Consider the following 18,549-nt stretch of genomic DNA (forward strand, 5'->3'; position numbering starts at 1 on the left):
AATGGGTGCTTTTCATTCTCAAAATTGCAGTGGGGTGAAGGTTTTCTAAATATGAATGCATGCACCAAAAATATAAAATCCATGGAAGTGGGAGATTTTCAGGGTGCTGAATTCTGTGCTTCCAAAGAACACACGACCTTGATTGTATGGCCTTTCCTCTTGCATTTCATATCCATTCACTCAGACACATTAATTTATGCACAAAACACAGCTTTCAGCAAAATGCAGGGAGATAAGCTCTCTAGAGATGCACGAAACAGAAGAAATAAGATTAGATTCCAGCCATTTGCTGAACAGGAAATGTGTTCATATCCAATTACTACTAAACGGCTGGATCTTTTACTTCAACCTTGATTAAATAACCTTCCTGTGTCAATAAATAACTCCACATAACTGCCAATCTTATTTATGCAAATACCCAGAATGCTTGCATAATCTGGTATCTCAAGGGTACTGAGACAAAAGATGATGCACTGCTCTATAATTTCCATCTTTGGGGTTTATGACATTCTGAGTTTTTTATTCACAGAATAGCATATCAGCAATGGGATTGGAAGGTGAGTCCCATCTCTTTTCTTGCCATTGTATACTATAAAAAAACCTAGCCAATATTTTTTATCAAGTGTATTTGCATCTTTTTAGAAAGGCAGTGTATCTTGGAGGAAACTGCAACAGAAACCATTTTTGAATGCATTGCTTTATCTTGCACTCTGGCCCACAAACTTTCTGAAATTCGATAAAGTTCTCAGTTTGTGTGTCTGCATTTAATCTGACTGTTTTCTATAGATCACGCCCAGCCCACTTCTGTCACTCTTTAATTGGCTTAGCGCCTCTGATTTAGTTCCCAGTGAAAAATGCATGAGACTCAAAGACTGTTCAACAGATTTACTCAGAATGGATTCTTAAGGATACTCAAGAGGAAAAAAAGGCACAGATTAAAAGAATCCTGTGACTCCCAAACGTAGCATATGGAAAGTTGCCCATGGCAAACAAAAAATACTGCTATGAATAAATTGAGCTAAAAAAAAATCAAACTTTTCTCCCTTGCCATAATTAGTTGCCTTCATTAAAATGGAACTTTAAATTACATTTCTTAATATAAACATATGAAATAAAGTCAACTTCAGGAAGAATAATTTTTCTACGTATAGTCCTCAGTGTACAATGCAACTTCTCATTATACATTTGCTACAAACTCTGTCCCAGTAGGCATTGGGGCAATTGTGAAGCACACAAGTTCCAAGACTCCTCAGTGCACTAAGGTAAGTGGAAGGAATCCACTTGCTTTCTTTGCTGGCGACGCCAGTCAAAAGGAAGGGCGGGCTAGAAGGCTGAAGCCTGATCCAGTCAGATGTAATCATCCTCTACAGGCTCCCCATTGACATCACAGTAATGGATGAAAATGGCTACCACCCTCTGGAAGACACCTTTCTTCATTTGACGGTGCTCAGAGATCTCTTCGCCTATGGTTTCCATGCAGATGTCAGCTGATAGCTGTCCTTTCCTTCGGGGAGCATAAATAGTAGCTAAAAATATAAAGAGAGAAAAAGAAAATAGAAGCAAAAGGAATTATCCATGGAATTTATACTCGCTTTTAAAAAGCAAGGGGTATTTTCTCAGGCATAAGCATCAAACATAAGCATCAAACTGAAGTGTAAGCAATACAAAGAAATGGGCGGGGGGATGGCTATTCCATTCAGCCTAATCGTGCACAAGGGTCACCATCTTTTTGGAGAAAACTGGAAAAAGCATTGTGGACACCAAAGCATATTCTACTGGGTACAACAGAGTGCTTCTTTCAAGCCAGGTTTCGGTGGGAAGCTTGCTGCCATGAACATGACCATGCTGGTGACCCTGGCCCACAACATCGACTTTTAACATAAACTTTCCCTTCATTTGAAGCAACTGCTGTCAGCAGGGCATGTGTGACTGTCCTCTCTTTTCACCCAAGCACATACTGTGACACTTTTTAACCACCTTTCTCTCAGGGCTGGCTCTCAGGTAGACCCCTGGTGGCGCGGTGCGCCAGGGCGCCGGGCTGGTAGGCAGGGCGCCGCGCGGCAAAGCCACGTGGAAACCATGCTGTGCCCTGCGAGGGCGCCGGAGCGATCTCCGCCCCTCAGCACCAGGGCGCGCGACCTGCTCGAGACTGCCCTGACTGAGCTTCATTGCTTTAGTGTTGTTTTCCACAGAATTGGAGAACAATAGAACTAGAAAGGATCTCGAGGTCCTCCTTGCACGTTTTCTGCCCAGCTGAAATGTGTCCTTGAGCTCTAATGGACTCTTCCTTGCATTGATGGAGGACAGGGAGGTATGTATAAAACGAGTCGACTGTACAATGATAAGATTTACATTAACTATTCCGTCCACTTTGGCCCCACCCACCACTGGTATGTGGCCCATGGAAGGTTGCCTAGAAATATGGCCCTCCATATGAAAAAGGTTCCCCACCTTATCTTACTCAGCAACTAGGAAATATCCTTCTAAAAAAATTGTCTTCACCTGATGCTGACACCTTGCCTTCCATACCTAGCTTAGTGCATTCCAGAGCCTGCCCTGAGCCCTAGCAGAATGTAACTGCTGACTTGCTGGAATACAGAGCAAAGCTTCACTCCCAGATCTGAATGAACAAGGAGGAACACAAGGCCTTCTCTCAGATAGCCACTGATTTCAATGAAGCTTTACTGCATGTCAAAGGTGGGCACTGCTTTGGGTATGTTTTGAGCAGATGGGCAGCACAAATGTTCTACATCAGTAAAGATATTTGCATTCACTTACTTTTTTCATCATCCTCAAAGTCATATCTGGCATAGCCATTAGGCTCAGCAGTTCTGAGAGACCTCAACCAGGGGAAATCTGTTATCATAGAGTACGGGGCGCCATCCACAACACCTATGGCAAAGGTAATTGGAAAGAAAGTAAGGACATTTTCATGCTGCTTCATCAGCTGTAATCCCTTCTGTTCAACCTACAACCGCCTTTAAAGCCCAGTCTAGGGAACAAGCTGTGTGCATGTACTTGATCAGTGGTAAAATGTGTGCATTGAGGTGGATAGATTGAGTGCACCCACTGGGCCTGCCATCTCTGTACACACCTGACCATCACACATGAGATGATGCAGAAATTGAGGGGTATAACCTGCTCAAAAGGAATAGATTAAACAGGAAGGGAAGAGGAGGAGCATTATATGTAAAGGATGTGTCCACTTGTGAAGAAATCCATGACTTGCAGCATGGAAAGTAGATTGAGAGTATCTGGGGTAAAAATGGTAGGAGAACAGTGACCTTACTGCTACAGACACCCAAGGACTTGGATGGTGCCTTCCAAGAGAAGATTACCAAACATTCAAAAAGGAGAGATACAATAGCCAATATGAAAAATAAGCAATTGTTTTAAAGTTCTGCTTATCTGGTGTATTTTTTACTTGTTCATGCAACAAATACAATGCTATCCTACTTTATGGGGTTTTCATGTTAAAGAGTGGACAGAATTTTTGCTCTTTTGCCAATTTAGGTACTGACTGAGCTGATTTTGCATCCTACTTATCCGAGTTCTAGAGTGTAATGCAGTTTTGGATAAAGTTACTCAATCCAAGTTATGTATGAGTCTGAGTGACAGGTGCATTGTTACAGATCTTTAGGTGCCAGGCAAAAACATTCCTCTTCTTCAAGGCCTTTGGCTAATTTAACAATCTATGGCCTTTTAAGCTGCATCTGGGGGTGTCAGTTTTTGTTCGTTATGATGTAATGTATTTTGTGTTTTTATATTGTAAACTGCCGTGTGATCCTTGCATGAAGGGTGGAATAGAAATTTAAAAATAATAAATATAGTCATGGCATGGGAGACTTCAACTACCCCGATATCTGTTGGAATTCAAACAAGTATTTTCTGGAGAAACAGAATATAAACGTCTCCATACTGCTCACCTTCTAATGTGTACATGTCTCTCCCCCAGGGGTACTTTGTATATTTTTTCAGGTCATCTTCTGTTCGCGTGGCTTCAGGGAAGAACTCGTATTTAATAAGCTCTCTGGAGGAGGGGAAAACAAGAACAACAAATATGAGTAAGCATGGAATTCTATCTGAGAAATATGGAATATCTGAAATATGGAATTCTGTCTGAGAAAGAGACGTTATAATGCAGTTTTGTTTTTAACCACTTGGCTGGTCAACATAGGTGACCAGGAATTTCACAGTCGGGGGGGGGGGTTACCAAAAAAGAGATTAACTCCACCTCTGGCAGCCCACTGCATTTCTATGCTTTGTGTGGAGGAGGGTACTTTGCATCCTCCCCACCTGTAAATCTGGGATCTGTTAGGCCCAAGGAACCACTGGATTCTGAGAGCCCTACAGCAGTAATAATCAACCAAGAGATGACAACAGTGGAAAAGTCTAGGCTCAATGTAACTTCTTTGGAAGTCTAATTTGCTGTTGATATCAAAGAGACTTTTTTTGTTGATGCAGAGAGTGACTACCCAAATGTTATTTGTTGGCAACAGAAACACTTTGGTAAGAGGCGGAGAAATGTCTGGGACACGGCGAATAACAGATTCTTTACAACTATGGAGATGGTGGAATGTGCTTACAAAGGCATAAAAAGATGAAGAGACATTGGCGGTTACAGCAGAAGAACTGTGGGGCACGCATGAAAGACTAAATAATCTACAAATCCACTTGCTGACTCAGGACCCAAAATGACAAATGGTGAAAAAATTGACCCCCATCTCTATTCAGACTCACTTCCAGAATGCCTTACATTTCACCCCATTTCATTTGTTTTTATTTCCTAGGTTTATTCCCTGCTTCCTGTCTTGCCTCCTTTTTGCTGTTCCAGTTCACAAAAAGGATCTTTTATTCACCCTCTCCTCCCCTGCACCCTCAGCACTGCATTGCTGGTTATGGACTCCACTCTGGTAATGCTAAGGAAACGGAGAAGGGTTTTTTAAAAAACAAACATCAATTTGAGCTGCAAGGAGTTATAGGCTTAGGGTGCCTTTCAAATTGCTTTGACTGATTGCTTTGTCAATGCCATTCTTATGCTGGTTCATATTAACTTCCTATCTCTGACACTCATACTGCCTGAATTCATGTTTTGTTATTTCTATACTGCAGACCTGCAATGTTAATTCTCTCCTGTTCCTGTGTTGAGCATTTTGGATCAATAAACCATTTAGTTTGCTTCTGCTACAATCTTGAGCCTCTGGTCCTTCTCGCTGGTTACACTTTACTCACTGGGGTGCAAGCGGGAACACATACAGTGGCACCTCGACATACAAATTTTTCGAGTTATGAAGGGAAAAAATGGGGGCAGGCTTACGAATTTATTCGACTTACGATCGAATGTGTGCTGGCTCCGCTGCCACCGCCGCTGCGAGGCCGGCCTCCTGCTACCGATCTTAGTGTGACAGGCGGGGGTGGGGGGAAAGCGGAGGGTCCTCCACTCCCCCCCCCCCGCCTGTCACTCCCTCCTCAATATCCCAGCACAGAAAGCAAGAGAACTGGTAGCAGAGGACAGAGCATGCCTTCCTTCTACTGCCAGTATTCTGTATTCTTTTGCTAGACACTCAGCAGACAAACCTCCCACCTAGCAAAGAAATATGGTAAGCCAGTGGCAAATGGAAAAGCCACTTTCCAACTCCTCTGCTTAGTTCCTACGCTAGATGAGCAGGACAGCCCCACCGCATGTCAAGCATAGAAACACAGGGAGACGGCGGAGAAGGGACAAAGCAATATGTGCTTTGCCATTAGCATGCTTGGTTTTTGTGTGTTGGATATACAATAGGTGAAGCTCTTTTCTGTGTGATGGAGATAGAACCCAAATGGGCTTGTGGAGGAGGGAGGAATCATTCATTTCTAGCCTTCAGAATATTTCCCATGCCTGCTTTTCACTCATAAGAGAGGCAGACAAAGGAGGGATGGAGTGTTCTGTACATCCAAATGCAGGCCCTCCTAAGAGTAAAAAACAGGCTAGCACCTTGGGTGTGTGTGGAGTAACTTACAAGGCTGTGATAATATAATGAGGACAACGGTTATTGGACTTCAACCTATTCTCATTCCACTGGCTCATAAGGAAGACCCCTTATAGCTATGAGGATTAGACAGAATAAAACTTAAGATGAATCACTGCATTCACACAAGAAAAATACAATGTTTCAAAACACCATCAGCTTTTAAACAATTCCCAAAAAGCAATGATATAGACATCACACTAAGCTGGGGAGGGGAACCTGCAGTTCTTGCTTGAATAAAACTCCCATAAATCTCTGACTGCTGGTTATGTTGGCTGGGGCTGATGGAAGTTGGAATCCAACAACATCCTTGGGGTGGTGGGGGGAGAGAAATATAGGACCTTTCTGACTCACAGATATATATTTATCCATTACAGTTCTATTCAAAGAGAGACTTACTGATTAATGTTTGCTATTGTGTCCATCCAGCTGCGAATGCGCACTTTGTTCCGAACATTTGGAGGGTTACTAAATTCATGAATTACACAGATGTGGTATGGGTAGGGACCACTAAATATCTTCTGCTCTAGAGTCAGTGTGTCAACCTGTGGGGGGAAAGGCACAACATGGAATATAACCAAAATAAAAGAACAAAGTACAGTGACATAATCTACAAGTTGTGTCCTATCATCATGCCAGTTTCCTGATAAAATATGTCATGCTTCTCTTTTGAGAAAGCTGCAAGGAACAAAATAGCATGTATATCACGGGTGTCAAACACAAGGCCCGGGGGCCTAATCCGGCCCGCCAGACCTCGTCATGTGGCCCGCGTAGCCGCCGCCGACAATAACCACTGACAGTAGTTCTGGAGCCTGCGATTGGCCGAGGGTCAAAAATGGGGGCGGGGCTGCAGGCGGAGGCCGGGGCGCTGGAGCCGCGCTGACGGCCTTGGCGAGGGAATTTCAATTTCGAATGAGGCTGAGGGAGGCGGTGGCACAGCGGCCAGACGGGGAAGTGAGATGCAGGAGGAGGAGGAAGCCCGCCGAGGAGGTAGGAAAGCCCTACAGGCGCTGCCGGCAAAGTTGGTGCTGGGACGGAGCAGCGCTGGATTTTTTTTTGGCAGGCTTTGCTGTTGTCTCCGAGAGCGAGTGAGGCGGCACTGGGGAGCCGCCGCCCGCCGCTTCCCTTCCTCTCCTCGGCTGCATCCGGGAGGTGGGCGAGCGAGCAGGCGAAAGGGACGCTGAGTGAGCCTGAGGGGGAAGTAGGCGAAGCGCAACAGCCGCTCTCTTGATGGAGCCGGGTTTCTCTTCCCTCTTCCCCCGTTTTCTCCTCATAGGCACTCGGGAGGGTGCCTGGCTTTTGCTCTGCCCCCCACCCCCGAGCCGCCCTTTGGCTTCTCAGTTCCGGCGGAGCTGCTCCCTGGGGGGCGGCCGGGAGGGAGGCGGCGGCGGCGGCACGGGTTCCTGCTCTTCCTGCTCTGCCACCGCCTCCTCTCAGCCCCTCGTGATGTAGGGCTCCAGATGGAGTCACCTCGCGGTTTGAGTAGGTGGGAGGGGGATTTTTTGGGGGGGAGGTTTTCAAGCCTCCTATGCCTGCAGTCCCGGTAGGGAGAGGCGGCGGCGAAGACGACAACAGCGTGGGTGGGGGGAAGAGCAGCTCTGAGGCGAAGATGCACGTCCGCTGGGGCTGCCGCCGCCTTCCTCCTCGGGAAATCCGCTGCCCTCCCTCAGTGCGAGGGGAAGGGACTCTGGCGCTGAGGAGGGAGGATGCAAAAGCAAAGCAGGGAGTTGGCGCTGCACCGCATGTTCCTGCCCCTCTCCAAAGCATGGGGTGGGTTGCAGCGTGTGGCATCCTGCCTAGCGGGGTTTGGGTGTGCGCAGGGCGGGAGAGGGAAGCCCTCTTTCCATCTGCAGGTTTTTAATCCCAGCAGTGGCTTTCTCCTTCCTGCCGAAGGTTTAGTTGAGCCCCCCCCCCCCCGAAGCCATCGATCCCCACCTTTTGTTCAAATTTCCCTCGTTTACATCCCCTCCCACACACGTGCCACGATGCAGGAATGTGATCCGCGTGGGGGCGGGAATGAGCTTACATTACTACAAAAAACAGTAATAATTGAATGCAGTGACAATAATTTATGATAATAAAGAGTGGACACATAGTCCTACAGACACAACCGGCCCTTTGAGGGTGACCAAACTGCTGATGCGGCCCCCGATGAATTTGAGTTTGACACCCCTGATGTATATGATGAAGAGATTCTGTACATGTTTTCCAACAAAGCTCTGCCAACACTTACAAAGAGCAGACTTATCAGGGCACCTGATTTTCATTTATCCCCAATACTTATCCCATTTGATTCTGAAGTAGTTCCCAACCCTCAGGAGCAGCTTTTATGGGGTGCAACTGGAAGCTTATCATAATAGTGAGGATTAAGAAAAACTTGATGCAGAATTGCTTTCTGATAATGCAACACCACTGCATACAACCCAGTTAGACGTGGCTTTGGAGGCCAGCCTTCTTAACTTCACACTTGCAAATTTCTCATTTAAAAAAAAAGGGAACATGACTCAGATGTCAAAGAACACAAACATGAAATCCATCTGAATACCTGCTGCATTGGACGAAGGTAAATGATCCGGTTTCTCTCTGGTGGTATCCGCAGTATCTGATCCAGTACCTGATCCATGTTTAATTTCTTGCACTGAGCATAGTCAAATCGATTGACAATAGGCGCATTCTCTACCTTCAAGTGCTTAAGTACGCGGCATCTGGTGGCTACATATTCCAGGACAAGAAAATTGTGAAGACCATAAGATAATGTATGCGGGTATTTAGGTTTAGCCATACATATTGCCACAGACAGCCTACCACATTACAAAATGCTGGTAAAACTGTGTTGTCTTACTGCCATTTTGTATGCATTTAGCAACAATAAAGTCTGCTGACTTTATTTGCTTTCCTAGGGTAAAATTAGGAAATGAAAACTAAAAGCATAAAAAGTGAGAAGTAGGACTAACTTTTTAATCTAAGCATGTCTTATGTCTTCACTGCTGTCTTATCTTTTTCACCTCCCTGTTCTATCGTTATACAGAAAAATTCTGGTGGCCCAGAAAAAAAAAGAAAAAAAAGCACCCTTTAGCCCATTAAGTGGGGAAATGAAGCTGCCAGGAATCTAGAAGCGCCACTGATTATAGCACTACAACTGCTATCCCAAAATTATAACCCCAACTGGAAATAGAGTGTGGAAGCTTAACAGCAGACATTACTTAAGCGTTTTTTTAAAAAAATAAATATGATATTCATGAAAAATATCAGAGACGATTACAACAATCATACACAAAACCATACACTAAAAACCCTATCAAAAATTGAAAATCAGAAATCAGCTATTGTGGAAAGATGTATTCTTAACTGCCTGCATAAGCCTGGTGGAATAGAAAGGTTTTCAGCAGGCATTTATAAGTTGGCACAGAAGGCACCTGCTGAATCTCTGTTGGCAGAGAATGCCACAATACCAGGCCAATGACACTACAGGCACAGTTTCTTCTTGTTGACCAAATCGGGGAACGATCAACAAGGCTCCTGCAGATGATTTCAGTGACTGAGCTAGGATATAAGGGTTCAGGTGATCCATGAGGTAGCTTGGACCAAAGTTGTTCAGGGCTTTGTGAATTAATACAAGGACCTTGAACCTGGCTTTGTAGCAGATGGGCAGCAGGTGCAGCTGTTTTAACAATGATGTCATATATTGTTGGCCTGATGCCCCCTTGCTGCATTCAGCAGCAGCTGGAGCTTCCAAACCTGGTCCTAGAGCAACCCCACATTGAATGTGTTACAGTAACCCGACTTTAAGGTTACCAACACATGGGTAACAGCATGGAGTATAGCTGGTGAAATGGATAGGGTTGTATCAACTATCTCTCTTGGTTTGTGAAAGGCTCTTTGCTCCAGGGGAGGGATGTGGTTGTTGCCCTTTCCCCTTTCTCCCATTGCACTACCACCCATGCTATTTGAGAGTTCCCCAACCCACTGGATCAGACTTTTCCCCTCAGGGGAGAGCAGAAGGAAGGCAACGAACAGTGAAAATATCTCTCCCCACCTCCTTCCATTCATAGAAGCCTCTGCTAGATTGATGAGCCTTCTGTGAGCAGAGGGAGACAATGGCTAGAGTCCATTATGTTCAGAAAATTAAACAAGAAACCCTGTGGTGCAGCTGGAGATGTCCCAAGTCTGATGAAAATGTATACAAGTTTCCCAGATGTCAACAATCAAAGTATACATACCGTGAATAAACATCATTTTAGGGCAGTCTTTCAGCACCAGATCTGTTATGCCACAATTTGTCAAAGTGATCCCAACAAGGTTTTTTGATTTCAGTGTTAGAACCTGGAGAAATTATTTTCAAAATTGAAGACCACTACATGAACCACACACATACAAACAAAACATTTACCAATGGTGGTGAAACTAGGGCAACTAACATCATCTGCAGAGTGTGAGCAACATCATAACAAAATGATGTGGAAATATTTGACAGCACTCAAGCAGGATGGTTAAAGGGATCATCTGACATTCCATTCTACTAGAGGAACTTCTTCCTCCTTGCCTGCTGGTTTTTAGCAGCAAAGATATGCAGACTACAAGCAAGATATACACTGCACACAAAGAACTTACAGTAAATTCTGTTGAAATGAAACCGGAGAATTTGCTTGCTATCCCCTTAAGACAGAATATGATTTTTCAGTTTGACAATGCCCTTTTAAAAAAAATAGTCAATTGCGGAGTAGACCTTGAACCAAAACATTTTCTGCGGCATTTGGGGGCATTCATCCATCTAGGCTGTCAGTAAGATGGCACAGGTTTCCAGCTTGGGGCTCAAAAAGGCTTTACCTGGATGTGGTCATCCTCAATCACAGGATCGCTGGTGCTTGTGGACTTGTCGGCCGTCCGTTTTCGCTTCACTGAATGCCTGGGCTTTGGTTTGGTCGCTTCTGGGAACAAAAACAAATGAATAAAAGATTGGACATTTCTTATTGGTGAACAGCTGTAACAGGAATAGCAGAGTCATTCTGAATGGTTTCTTAGATTAATGAGGGTCTTGGAAGTATCTGGCCTGCAATGTTTAGTAACTATTGTTATTTTCAGTTTACTTTATACTGAATACATTTTGATACACTTGTATACTGTATTATGTTTGTTTGTTTACACACACACACACACAAAATCCAAATAAACCTATGTCTAATAAGTTTGATAAAGAAGTCCTGGAGAACACAAAAACCTGCACAGCACTTCATGGCATTTGGACTGGACTAATGAACGTCTTGCCCTAATGTAGATTTTGGAATTGCTCTAGGACTGTAACCTGAAGCATATCCAGGAAACAAGCCTTACAGGGCTCAGTGGAACTTATACCAAAGTGAAACTTGCTGACATTCAGGTGGTGGTAGGACTTACAACAGCCAAAACAGTGTTAAACCCTTAAGGGTGGGTTCAGATATGTCCCTCTGTGAACGGGTCCCCCAAGTATCCAGAACAGTTTCTGGGGGGCGAGGAATAAGAGCCCTCAGAACAAAGATGAATTACCAAAATTGCCTCCTACAGCCAGTGGGAGCATCTTGTTAGATGAATTCTGCTTATCTAAACTCTAGCTCCAGCCTCTAGCTTTGAAACATCTACTTATATCAGTCTGAAACTACTCCCACCACTGCAGGCAAATATAAACTCTTAGCGGATTACAAAAATAAAATATTTGTCTAAATAGTGGTTTAGATGAAGACATGAAAAGACTTCGTTCCTCGTGGTATTTTTTTCAGATATTGTTGAAAGGTTATACTGTATATAAAACTATTAAAACAAAATATAAGCAACAAATGTGGTGTTTTAAAGTGGATGGATGGTGTGAAAGGGGCACAGCTGGGAAGGGAAAGTTCAGTATTAGGACCTATGTGCTCTTTCTGTTTAGATTCACGACCAATGCATATTTACCCTGGGTCTGCACACCTGCAGGGAAGTGACATTTACAAGAGCTCTGCTCACTGAAGCAGACAAGAGAATGGGACATGCGGTATAAATATCACTTCCCTGCCTGCATACAGCAAGGAAGACGCGCCCCCCCCCCAAAAAAAAGGTTTGAGAATTGCAGTGCTTGGAAAAGTCATTGTACTTTTAGCACCCCAGGAGTAGGGTGGGAGACTACGCTACTTAAAAATAACAACCACAGAAACACAGTTCAGTGAAGAGTTAATCATTTAGGATTCTGAATTTCCTTAGAATTACAATATATCCTTCCTTTGGGTAATAAGGAAGCACATAGGAAATACGGTATACTTGGGCACTAATTTCGCTGAGTAACGTTTGATAAGTGTATCTTCAATAGGAAAAGTTGGGCATGGGACACGGCTAATGATATGCTGTGCATCATGTCTCCCCTTTTCTCTTTTATTGTAGAAGAACAGGATATTTTAATGCCACCATCGTCACAGAGATGTCTGTACAGGAGATATATTGATTGAAAATGTATTGTAACTTTTGAATGAATGTTTTTTTTAAAGTCTATTTCTCTGTTTGCCTTTGGCTCAGCCTTGCTGAAGTCTGCAGGGCCCCTGCAGGACAAGGTCAATGGGCACCATACTCAGATGGCCAGAAAATGTCAGTAAAAGACACTGTGGTTACAGACACACACCATTCAAAAACAAGTCTTATAATTGGGATATTACATGAAACAAATTCAATAGGTGAAAGAGAAAAAGAGTTGCTCAGATGAATACAGCCACTTTTATCTTGATTTTATATAGCTTTGAATGATTAGGGTTGTTTTACTTAATATGTACTGGAGAAGAAAAAAACAACGTTTTGATGGATTCTGTCCAAAGAGATCTCAAGAAGGCAACTAGATTGTTTTAGTGAGTATTTAATTCACTAAAATTCAGCCATCAGCAACCTCAGTTTTTACAGTCTTCGTTTGCTAATAAATGTTAAGTTAAAAGAAGTGCAGAATAATATCAAAGCATGAATTTCCTTTGCATTTCTCTAAAAAAATAAAAACAATAAAAACCCACCTAAATATGTGAAACATCCTGCATTTACAGCTGGAGTAATTATACAGCACCCTCCAGATGTTGGGGGACTCTCACTAATGGGAGCTTGGGCCCAACAACATTTGGAGGGCACAATGTTGGCTCTCTCAGAATTACAGACAACATGCAAGAAATTATTCTGAATAGGGAAACCTCTAACTTATGTTGTAATAAAATTAATAGACCTTAAACATTAAATGGCAAGTAAGGTTTTTTTGTTTGTTTTTTTCAGTTTTAGTACTGTAACCAAGATTTTTCTTTAGATGACATCACCCTTTTCCTCTGACTATATCAAACGGCAGTGATCCTTTCAACGCTTCGAGAAAAGGAGCAAATCTCAATATTTCAGGTACCAATGCTGAACAAAATAAATTATTTTAACTACTATAATTCAAAGTATTTAAAGCAAAGAATATGAAACTGATAATTTCTGAATTCTCCCCCAAAGTAATTTTACTCTTGGAAAACAAAGCAAAGACCTGTGAAAGCAAAAGGTGCCTCACCAAATAAGCACTTGAATTTGGGAGGGTAAAATGAAGGGAAGTCTTAGACTATGGCGGCAGAATGAACATGAGTACAGATGTGCTTACGCTGTTACTTTTAAACAAAACATGCAGTAGGATTGCCATATTACATGGCGTCAACAACAACAAAGGGAAACTCCACCCATCAATCATTCAAAGTGGGTAGACAAAATGCATTACAGGATAATTAATTCACATTAGGAAACGTGCACTATCGCTTAAAGGTACACACATGAGTTGCGTGTTGGTATGGTAGAATGTGCCCCAAAGGTCAACAGAATGTTAACTGGGGATGAATGTAGGCCCATCGCTACAGTAAGCAGAAGCAGAAATGCAACATGATCTTCCCAATTGCTTTGCACACACATGAACATCAATATGACCAGGGTCAACAAGTTACAATTTGAGGCCACCTAAAGGGCAGGATCTTGCTCCCAAACTTAAGCTGCATCTCTGAAAGGTAGCATGAGATCTGGCCCAAACCAAAGCCTGTGGCCATCACCCTCTCCAGCTTAAAAGCTGGTGATGGATAGCGGAAGTGTGTTAGCTTTCCCTGCCTTTTTGCCTGCTGGGTCATGACAACGCACCTTCCGCCATTCCTCTTCTGCTCAGAGCTATATGGAGCAACAAAAGCTTGTCTCTGCCTCTACCAGGTAGCTGGAACCTCAGGGCAATCGTAAGAGACAAGCTTTCTCTATCCCCTTCCAGCTCAGTCTCTGCCTGCTGGGTGGCTGAAGCTCCACCTCCGCAGCAGACACAGAGAAAAAGCAACCATGCCTGTCACAGCGGGAGCATCACACAACTGGTGTCTTGCAAAAGAGTCTGACCTTCCGGGTGAAAGAGTCTGATCTTAGTTGATGATCTCCCGAACTGGAATGAATAACCTTGAATTGGAAGTCATTATCTGGTCTTGCTATGTTTAAGGGAAACTGCTCTGAGAACAAGTATGCACCAAGAAAAATGTCTCTTCTGATAGGAACAACTGAAAATGAATGCTTTCCTGGAATCTTACGGGTTTTTGACGAGCACACATTTAGGAGCGAGTCTGAACCAGTCCTGCCTTTAATCAGGTTAAGGAATAGAGATCCTTTTGATTTAATTTTGCTTGGAGTTAAATTACCTTGCAATTATAGGAGAAATGGAACAGAGAGAGAAGTAATTATTATTTTTTATAAAACTGTTCTAGAATATATGACTTATGCACTGCTCTCATTGAATATGTTCCTAAATTTCTTGCAATTATTTTAACCACGTTTTATGTAAATATATATTTTTGTAATGGGAGTTAGGTAACAAGTCTGCTGACCCTACCATTTATGTGCCAAACAAAGCCTCAGCAGAAGGTTGCTCCCTCTCATGGGTGAAATACCAGTTAAGCCCAGATTCCTGGAAAGAACTCCTAACTGGGAGGTATTTGTAAAAACTTCCTGAAAGCGGCTATAAACGTGGCACCTGCACAGTTCTCATGTAGTTCCGAGCCAGAGGTTTCTTTTTGCTCTCTACTTACACTCAGCAACGCTCCCAGTCTCCAGCTCAAGCACTGGAAGGAAGACTTGGACTTGTTCTGCATCCCAAAGCCTGGATGGCCCATCACCTAAGATGGCTGAACCCAGCATAGAACTGCTCTACGCTTTGAAAAAACATATACCAGAAACAATATGATTTAGGTGTGGTGACAAGTTTTAAAGGCTTATGTAATCACAGAATCCGGTCAATCTTCACCAAGTAGCTATCAGTAAGCTTATGCTTTCATTTTGAAAGCAGGCTTCAAATCAGATTATAAGTCTTTGTATTTCAATGAATCCCCCCCCCCCACAAAAAAACTCTCTCAAACTATCAACACCCAAAACAAACCAACACAATAACAAGAGAGAGAAAATGGCATTTCTGCTCTGACATTATTACAATGTGGCTGGTCCTTTCCCTTCTTTGACAATGATGCACTGCTTTGATGCAAAACTTGGATAAATGAAACCATACCTGACTGAGACACCAGAGGCACATGGGAAAGTCTGCTTCTGGCTCTCGTGAGAGGTCTGCGAGGGTAATCTTCATTATATTCCATTTCGTATCTCCCTTGCTGTGAAGGAGGGCTCCGTTCCTCATTAGCAGTCCCACAGACTCTCTCATTAGTCCTCCCATTGCTGGCCTCTCCAGAAGAGCCACAGTTTGGTAATGTTCTTAGGGAGAATTCCGCCCCTCTCACATTTGGCCCATTCATACCACAAGCTCCACTGGTAGATGGGCATTCGCCACCCGAGACGCCATTAGTCCTCCTTTGCTGGTTCTGGGGCATATAGCAGGAACACCTGGAGCACAATGGCTTCTCCTCACTGTCCCTCTCACTGGAGCTTTCGCTCTTGCAGAGACACTTCCCAGGGTCTTCTGTTGCTGCGGAGGGGGCCTCGCTGCAGCTATCAGCCGTTTTCATACCATCTGGGCTTGGAGACGCTGCAGTGTCTGAGGCTCCCGGAGGCCCAGTGCCACCACCACAACCTGGGTAACAATCCTTGCTTTTGTTCCTTTCTGCTGTCACGTCACTGGCCGCTTTCATATCCGCCTTAATTTGCTCACTGGTGACCTGACAGCCTTTCTCGCAGCTGCTCTCCTCAGAAAGAAACAGTTTGACCCGGCTGGCATTGCACCTCTTTCGCAGCGGAGCTTTGCCTTTACCGCTCACTGCAACAACAACAACAGGGGGCAAAAGGAAAGAGAGCTATGACGTGATATAAAGTCACGTAAACACACACCGCTAGTTATCAACACACCCCAGACGACCTGGTGAAACACCTGCTGCAACTGTTGCATCATTATTCCAAGCAGGATAAGCGATTGTGCAGATATGTTGAGCTACTTCACTTACTAGAGGTTTAAACATGTTGGGAGGAATTCAACGTAGCACTAAGCTGACTGCTCTGTCAGCACAAGCATTTCTACTTGTCTGATGGAGTGATCTGCCCTCTTCTCCCCCTGCCTATGGTTCTGGGGGCTCCTTCCCTGCCCAGGGCTAACTGGAGGCAGGGTGGGAGGAATGGGGAAGTCTTTTGTGCTAGCAGAAGTCCTTGTGCACACTTCCACCAGTGGCACTACTTAGTTGAATCTGACCCAATGTACTGCACATAGTAAAGCTGCTTAAGAGGCTCAAATTAGTTAGTTGCACCTAATTTCTTCTTACAGTAGCTACCTAGTTAACAAGAAACATTTACAGCCCTGCCCTTTATTTATGAGAATCTTAGTTTTCAAATAATTTCCTTTCTTCCTGGACTAAGGTGTTCAAAAGATACTGTATGTTGATAGCTCCCCCACCCACCCCTGATGCACTTACCCCTCAAGTTTACACTGACATACTTTTTGACCAGAAGGTACGGCTTGTGGAACAGTAAAATGTCTACAGTATCCTGGCCTCCTGCCCCATATTTTGCTGATGTGCCTTGTCCCCATTTTAGGTTGCAGGGAGGCTGTGCAAGAAAGACACAAGCCGTGAAGAAATAAAGGTAACTGGGATCAAATCCCTCAGGGATCTGCTAGAGAAATACATTACAAATGCTTAGCCTGTCGAATCTTGGCAAAGCATGTGGAAGTTTTCATCCAAAGCCTTTGAAGTCGTTCAGCCAATTCTGAATGAGCCTACATGCAAAAAGGACTGCAATTCACTTTAGAATTCAATTCCTCATTATGTATGAACTTGGGGGACTGTGGTATAGTCCAACCACAGAACACAAACCAGAATCAAACTGTTGTACAATTTGGAAGTACAAACTGAACCGCAATCCAATGGATGGAAACCACCCAATAACTGTGATCAAAGGGACTATGAATACCAAGTAGCCCTTTTCAGTTACAACAGAGCTACCTCACACAAGCGGTTTTGGTGGCAACTACACCACCGTCATGTTAAGAAGGCATCACTCTTGCAGCTGATCTGCAGAAATATGGGAACAACAGCAGAAATGGACATGAGAGAAATCTATCTATCTTTCTAAAGTTGGGCCACAATCATTGTGAACCACATTCCATAGAAACTTGTTTGTGCATTTTGTGCTTTGTAGCACAACAAGGAATATTTTTACGACATGTATGAAGAAGCAAAAATTCTCACCTGAGGGCTCCCGGATTTCCACCGAATCTCTGACTCTCTCCTCTCCATCTGAGTAATTTTGTGCAATGCTATTTGTAATACAGGATCTTGAGGTGGCTGCATTCTCATCCTCATCTTCACTGTCTGAGTCGTGGACAGTAATAGGTGCTAGCTTTACATTTGGCTGAAGGCCACTGGGCCCTGGAAAAGAAAAGAAAGTTCAGCAACAAACTAGCATGCTTTCCAGAGATCATGGTGCTTTAATTCACCTGACTGAGCAACTTACTCCTTCGAAACATGCATCCAAAGTAGTTGGTTTTTACATGGTTAATTGGCATACCTAAGGACCTTCTGCACTCATACACCTGGCTAGGTCACTCTTCACAGTTTCCCTCAAACACCAACTATGCACAACACAGTAGAAAAGAACAAACAAAACACAACATGTACTCCACTGTGTTTGGATCTGGAGTTATTCTTAGTGTTATGCTGTGATCTTCTCCTCTTACTTTATTGGCCCCTTCCCCACCAATTTGATCCGCCCACTTCACAATCCACCAATCTGCACTGCAATTAGAAAGCACGATGTGCTTTATAAATTGCAGGCAGTGTACTGAGACTAGGAATGAAATCCAACACTCCATCCACCAGCCAAATGAACACAACTGACAAAAAAGTTTTCCCTGCCCCCTGCAACCCTTCTACACTGCACCTCCAAAGCTGCTCCAGAAAGTTAGGCGGCCCACAGGAGCAGATGAATATTTGTATGTGTGGGTGGCAGAAGGGACATTCAATGTCAGTGACTGCCCTAGGTGATTTTGTTTCTTTCACAAAACAGAAAAAATAAATCCACAAGGTATCTCACAGCAGCAAAGATGTTTACAATTAGAGGTGGGCTTCAAGACCATGAGGGTGAAAAACAA

The 18,549-nt window shown here is 43.8% G+C and overlaps 1 protein-coding gene across 5 annotated transcripts in view; it reads right to left on the minus strand.

Annotated features, from left to right (window-relative positions):
* Positions 1 to 870: 870 nt before the first annotated feature.
* Positions 871 to 18,549, minus strand: part of FBXO38 (F-box protein 38) — a 39,017-nt gene continuing 21,338 nt past the window's right edge. For all 5 annotated transcript variants that reach the window (XM_060271713.1, XM_035105226.2, XM_035105228.1 and 2 more), the window contains 9 exons: positions 17,648 to 17,827; positions 15,529 to 16,227; positions 10,836 to 10,936; positions 10,229 to 10,331; positions 8,554 to 8,720; positions 6,408 to 6,553; positions 3,927 to 4,030; positions 2,779 to 2,892; positions 871 to 1,526 (listed from right to left, as the gene is read on the minus strand). In XM_060271713.1, the coding sequence (XP_060127696.1) occupies positions 1,348 to 1,526; positions 2,779 to 2,892; positions 3,927 to 4,030; positions 6,408 to 6,553; positions 8,554 to 8,720; positions 10,229 to 10,331; positions 10,836 to 10,936; positions 15,529 to 16,227; positions 17,648 to 17,827 (1,793 nt within the window). In that variant the 3' untranslated portion in view covers positions 871 to 1,347. The remainder of the gene's footprint in view (positions 1,527 to 2,778; positions 2,893 to 3,926; positions 4,031 to 6,407; positions 6,554 to 8,553; positions 8,721 to 10,228; positions 10,332 to 10,835; positions 10,937 to 15,528; positions 16,228 to 17,647; positions 17,828 to 18,549) is intronic.

Source organism: Zootoca vivipara, chromosome 2 (genome assembly GCF_963506605.1).
Source record: "Zootoca vivipara chromosome 2, rZooViv1.1, whole genome shotgun sequence".
Lineage (NCBI taxonomy): Eukaryota > Metazoa > Chordata > Lepidosauria > Squamata > Lacertidae > Zootoca > Zootoca vivipara.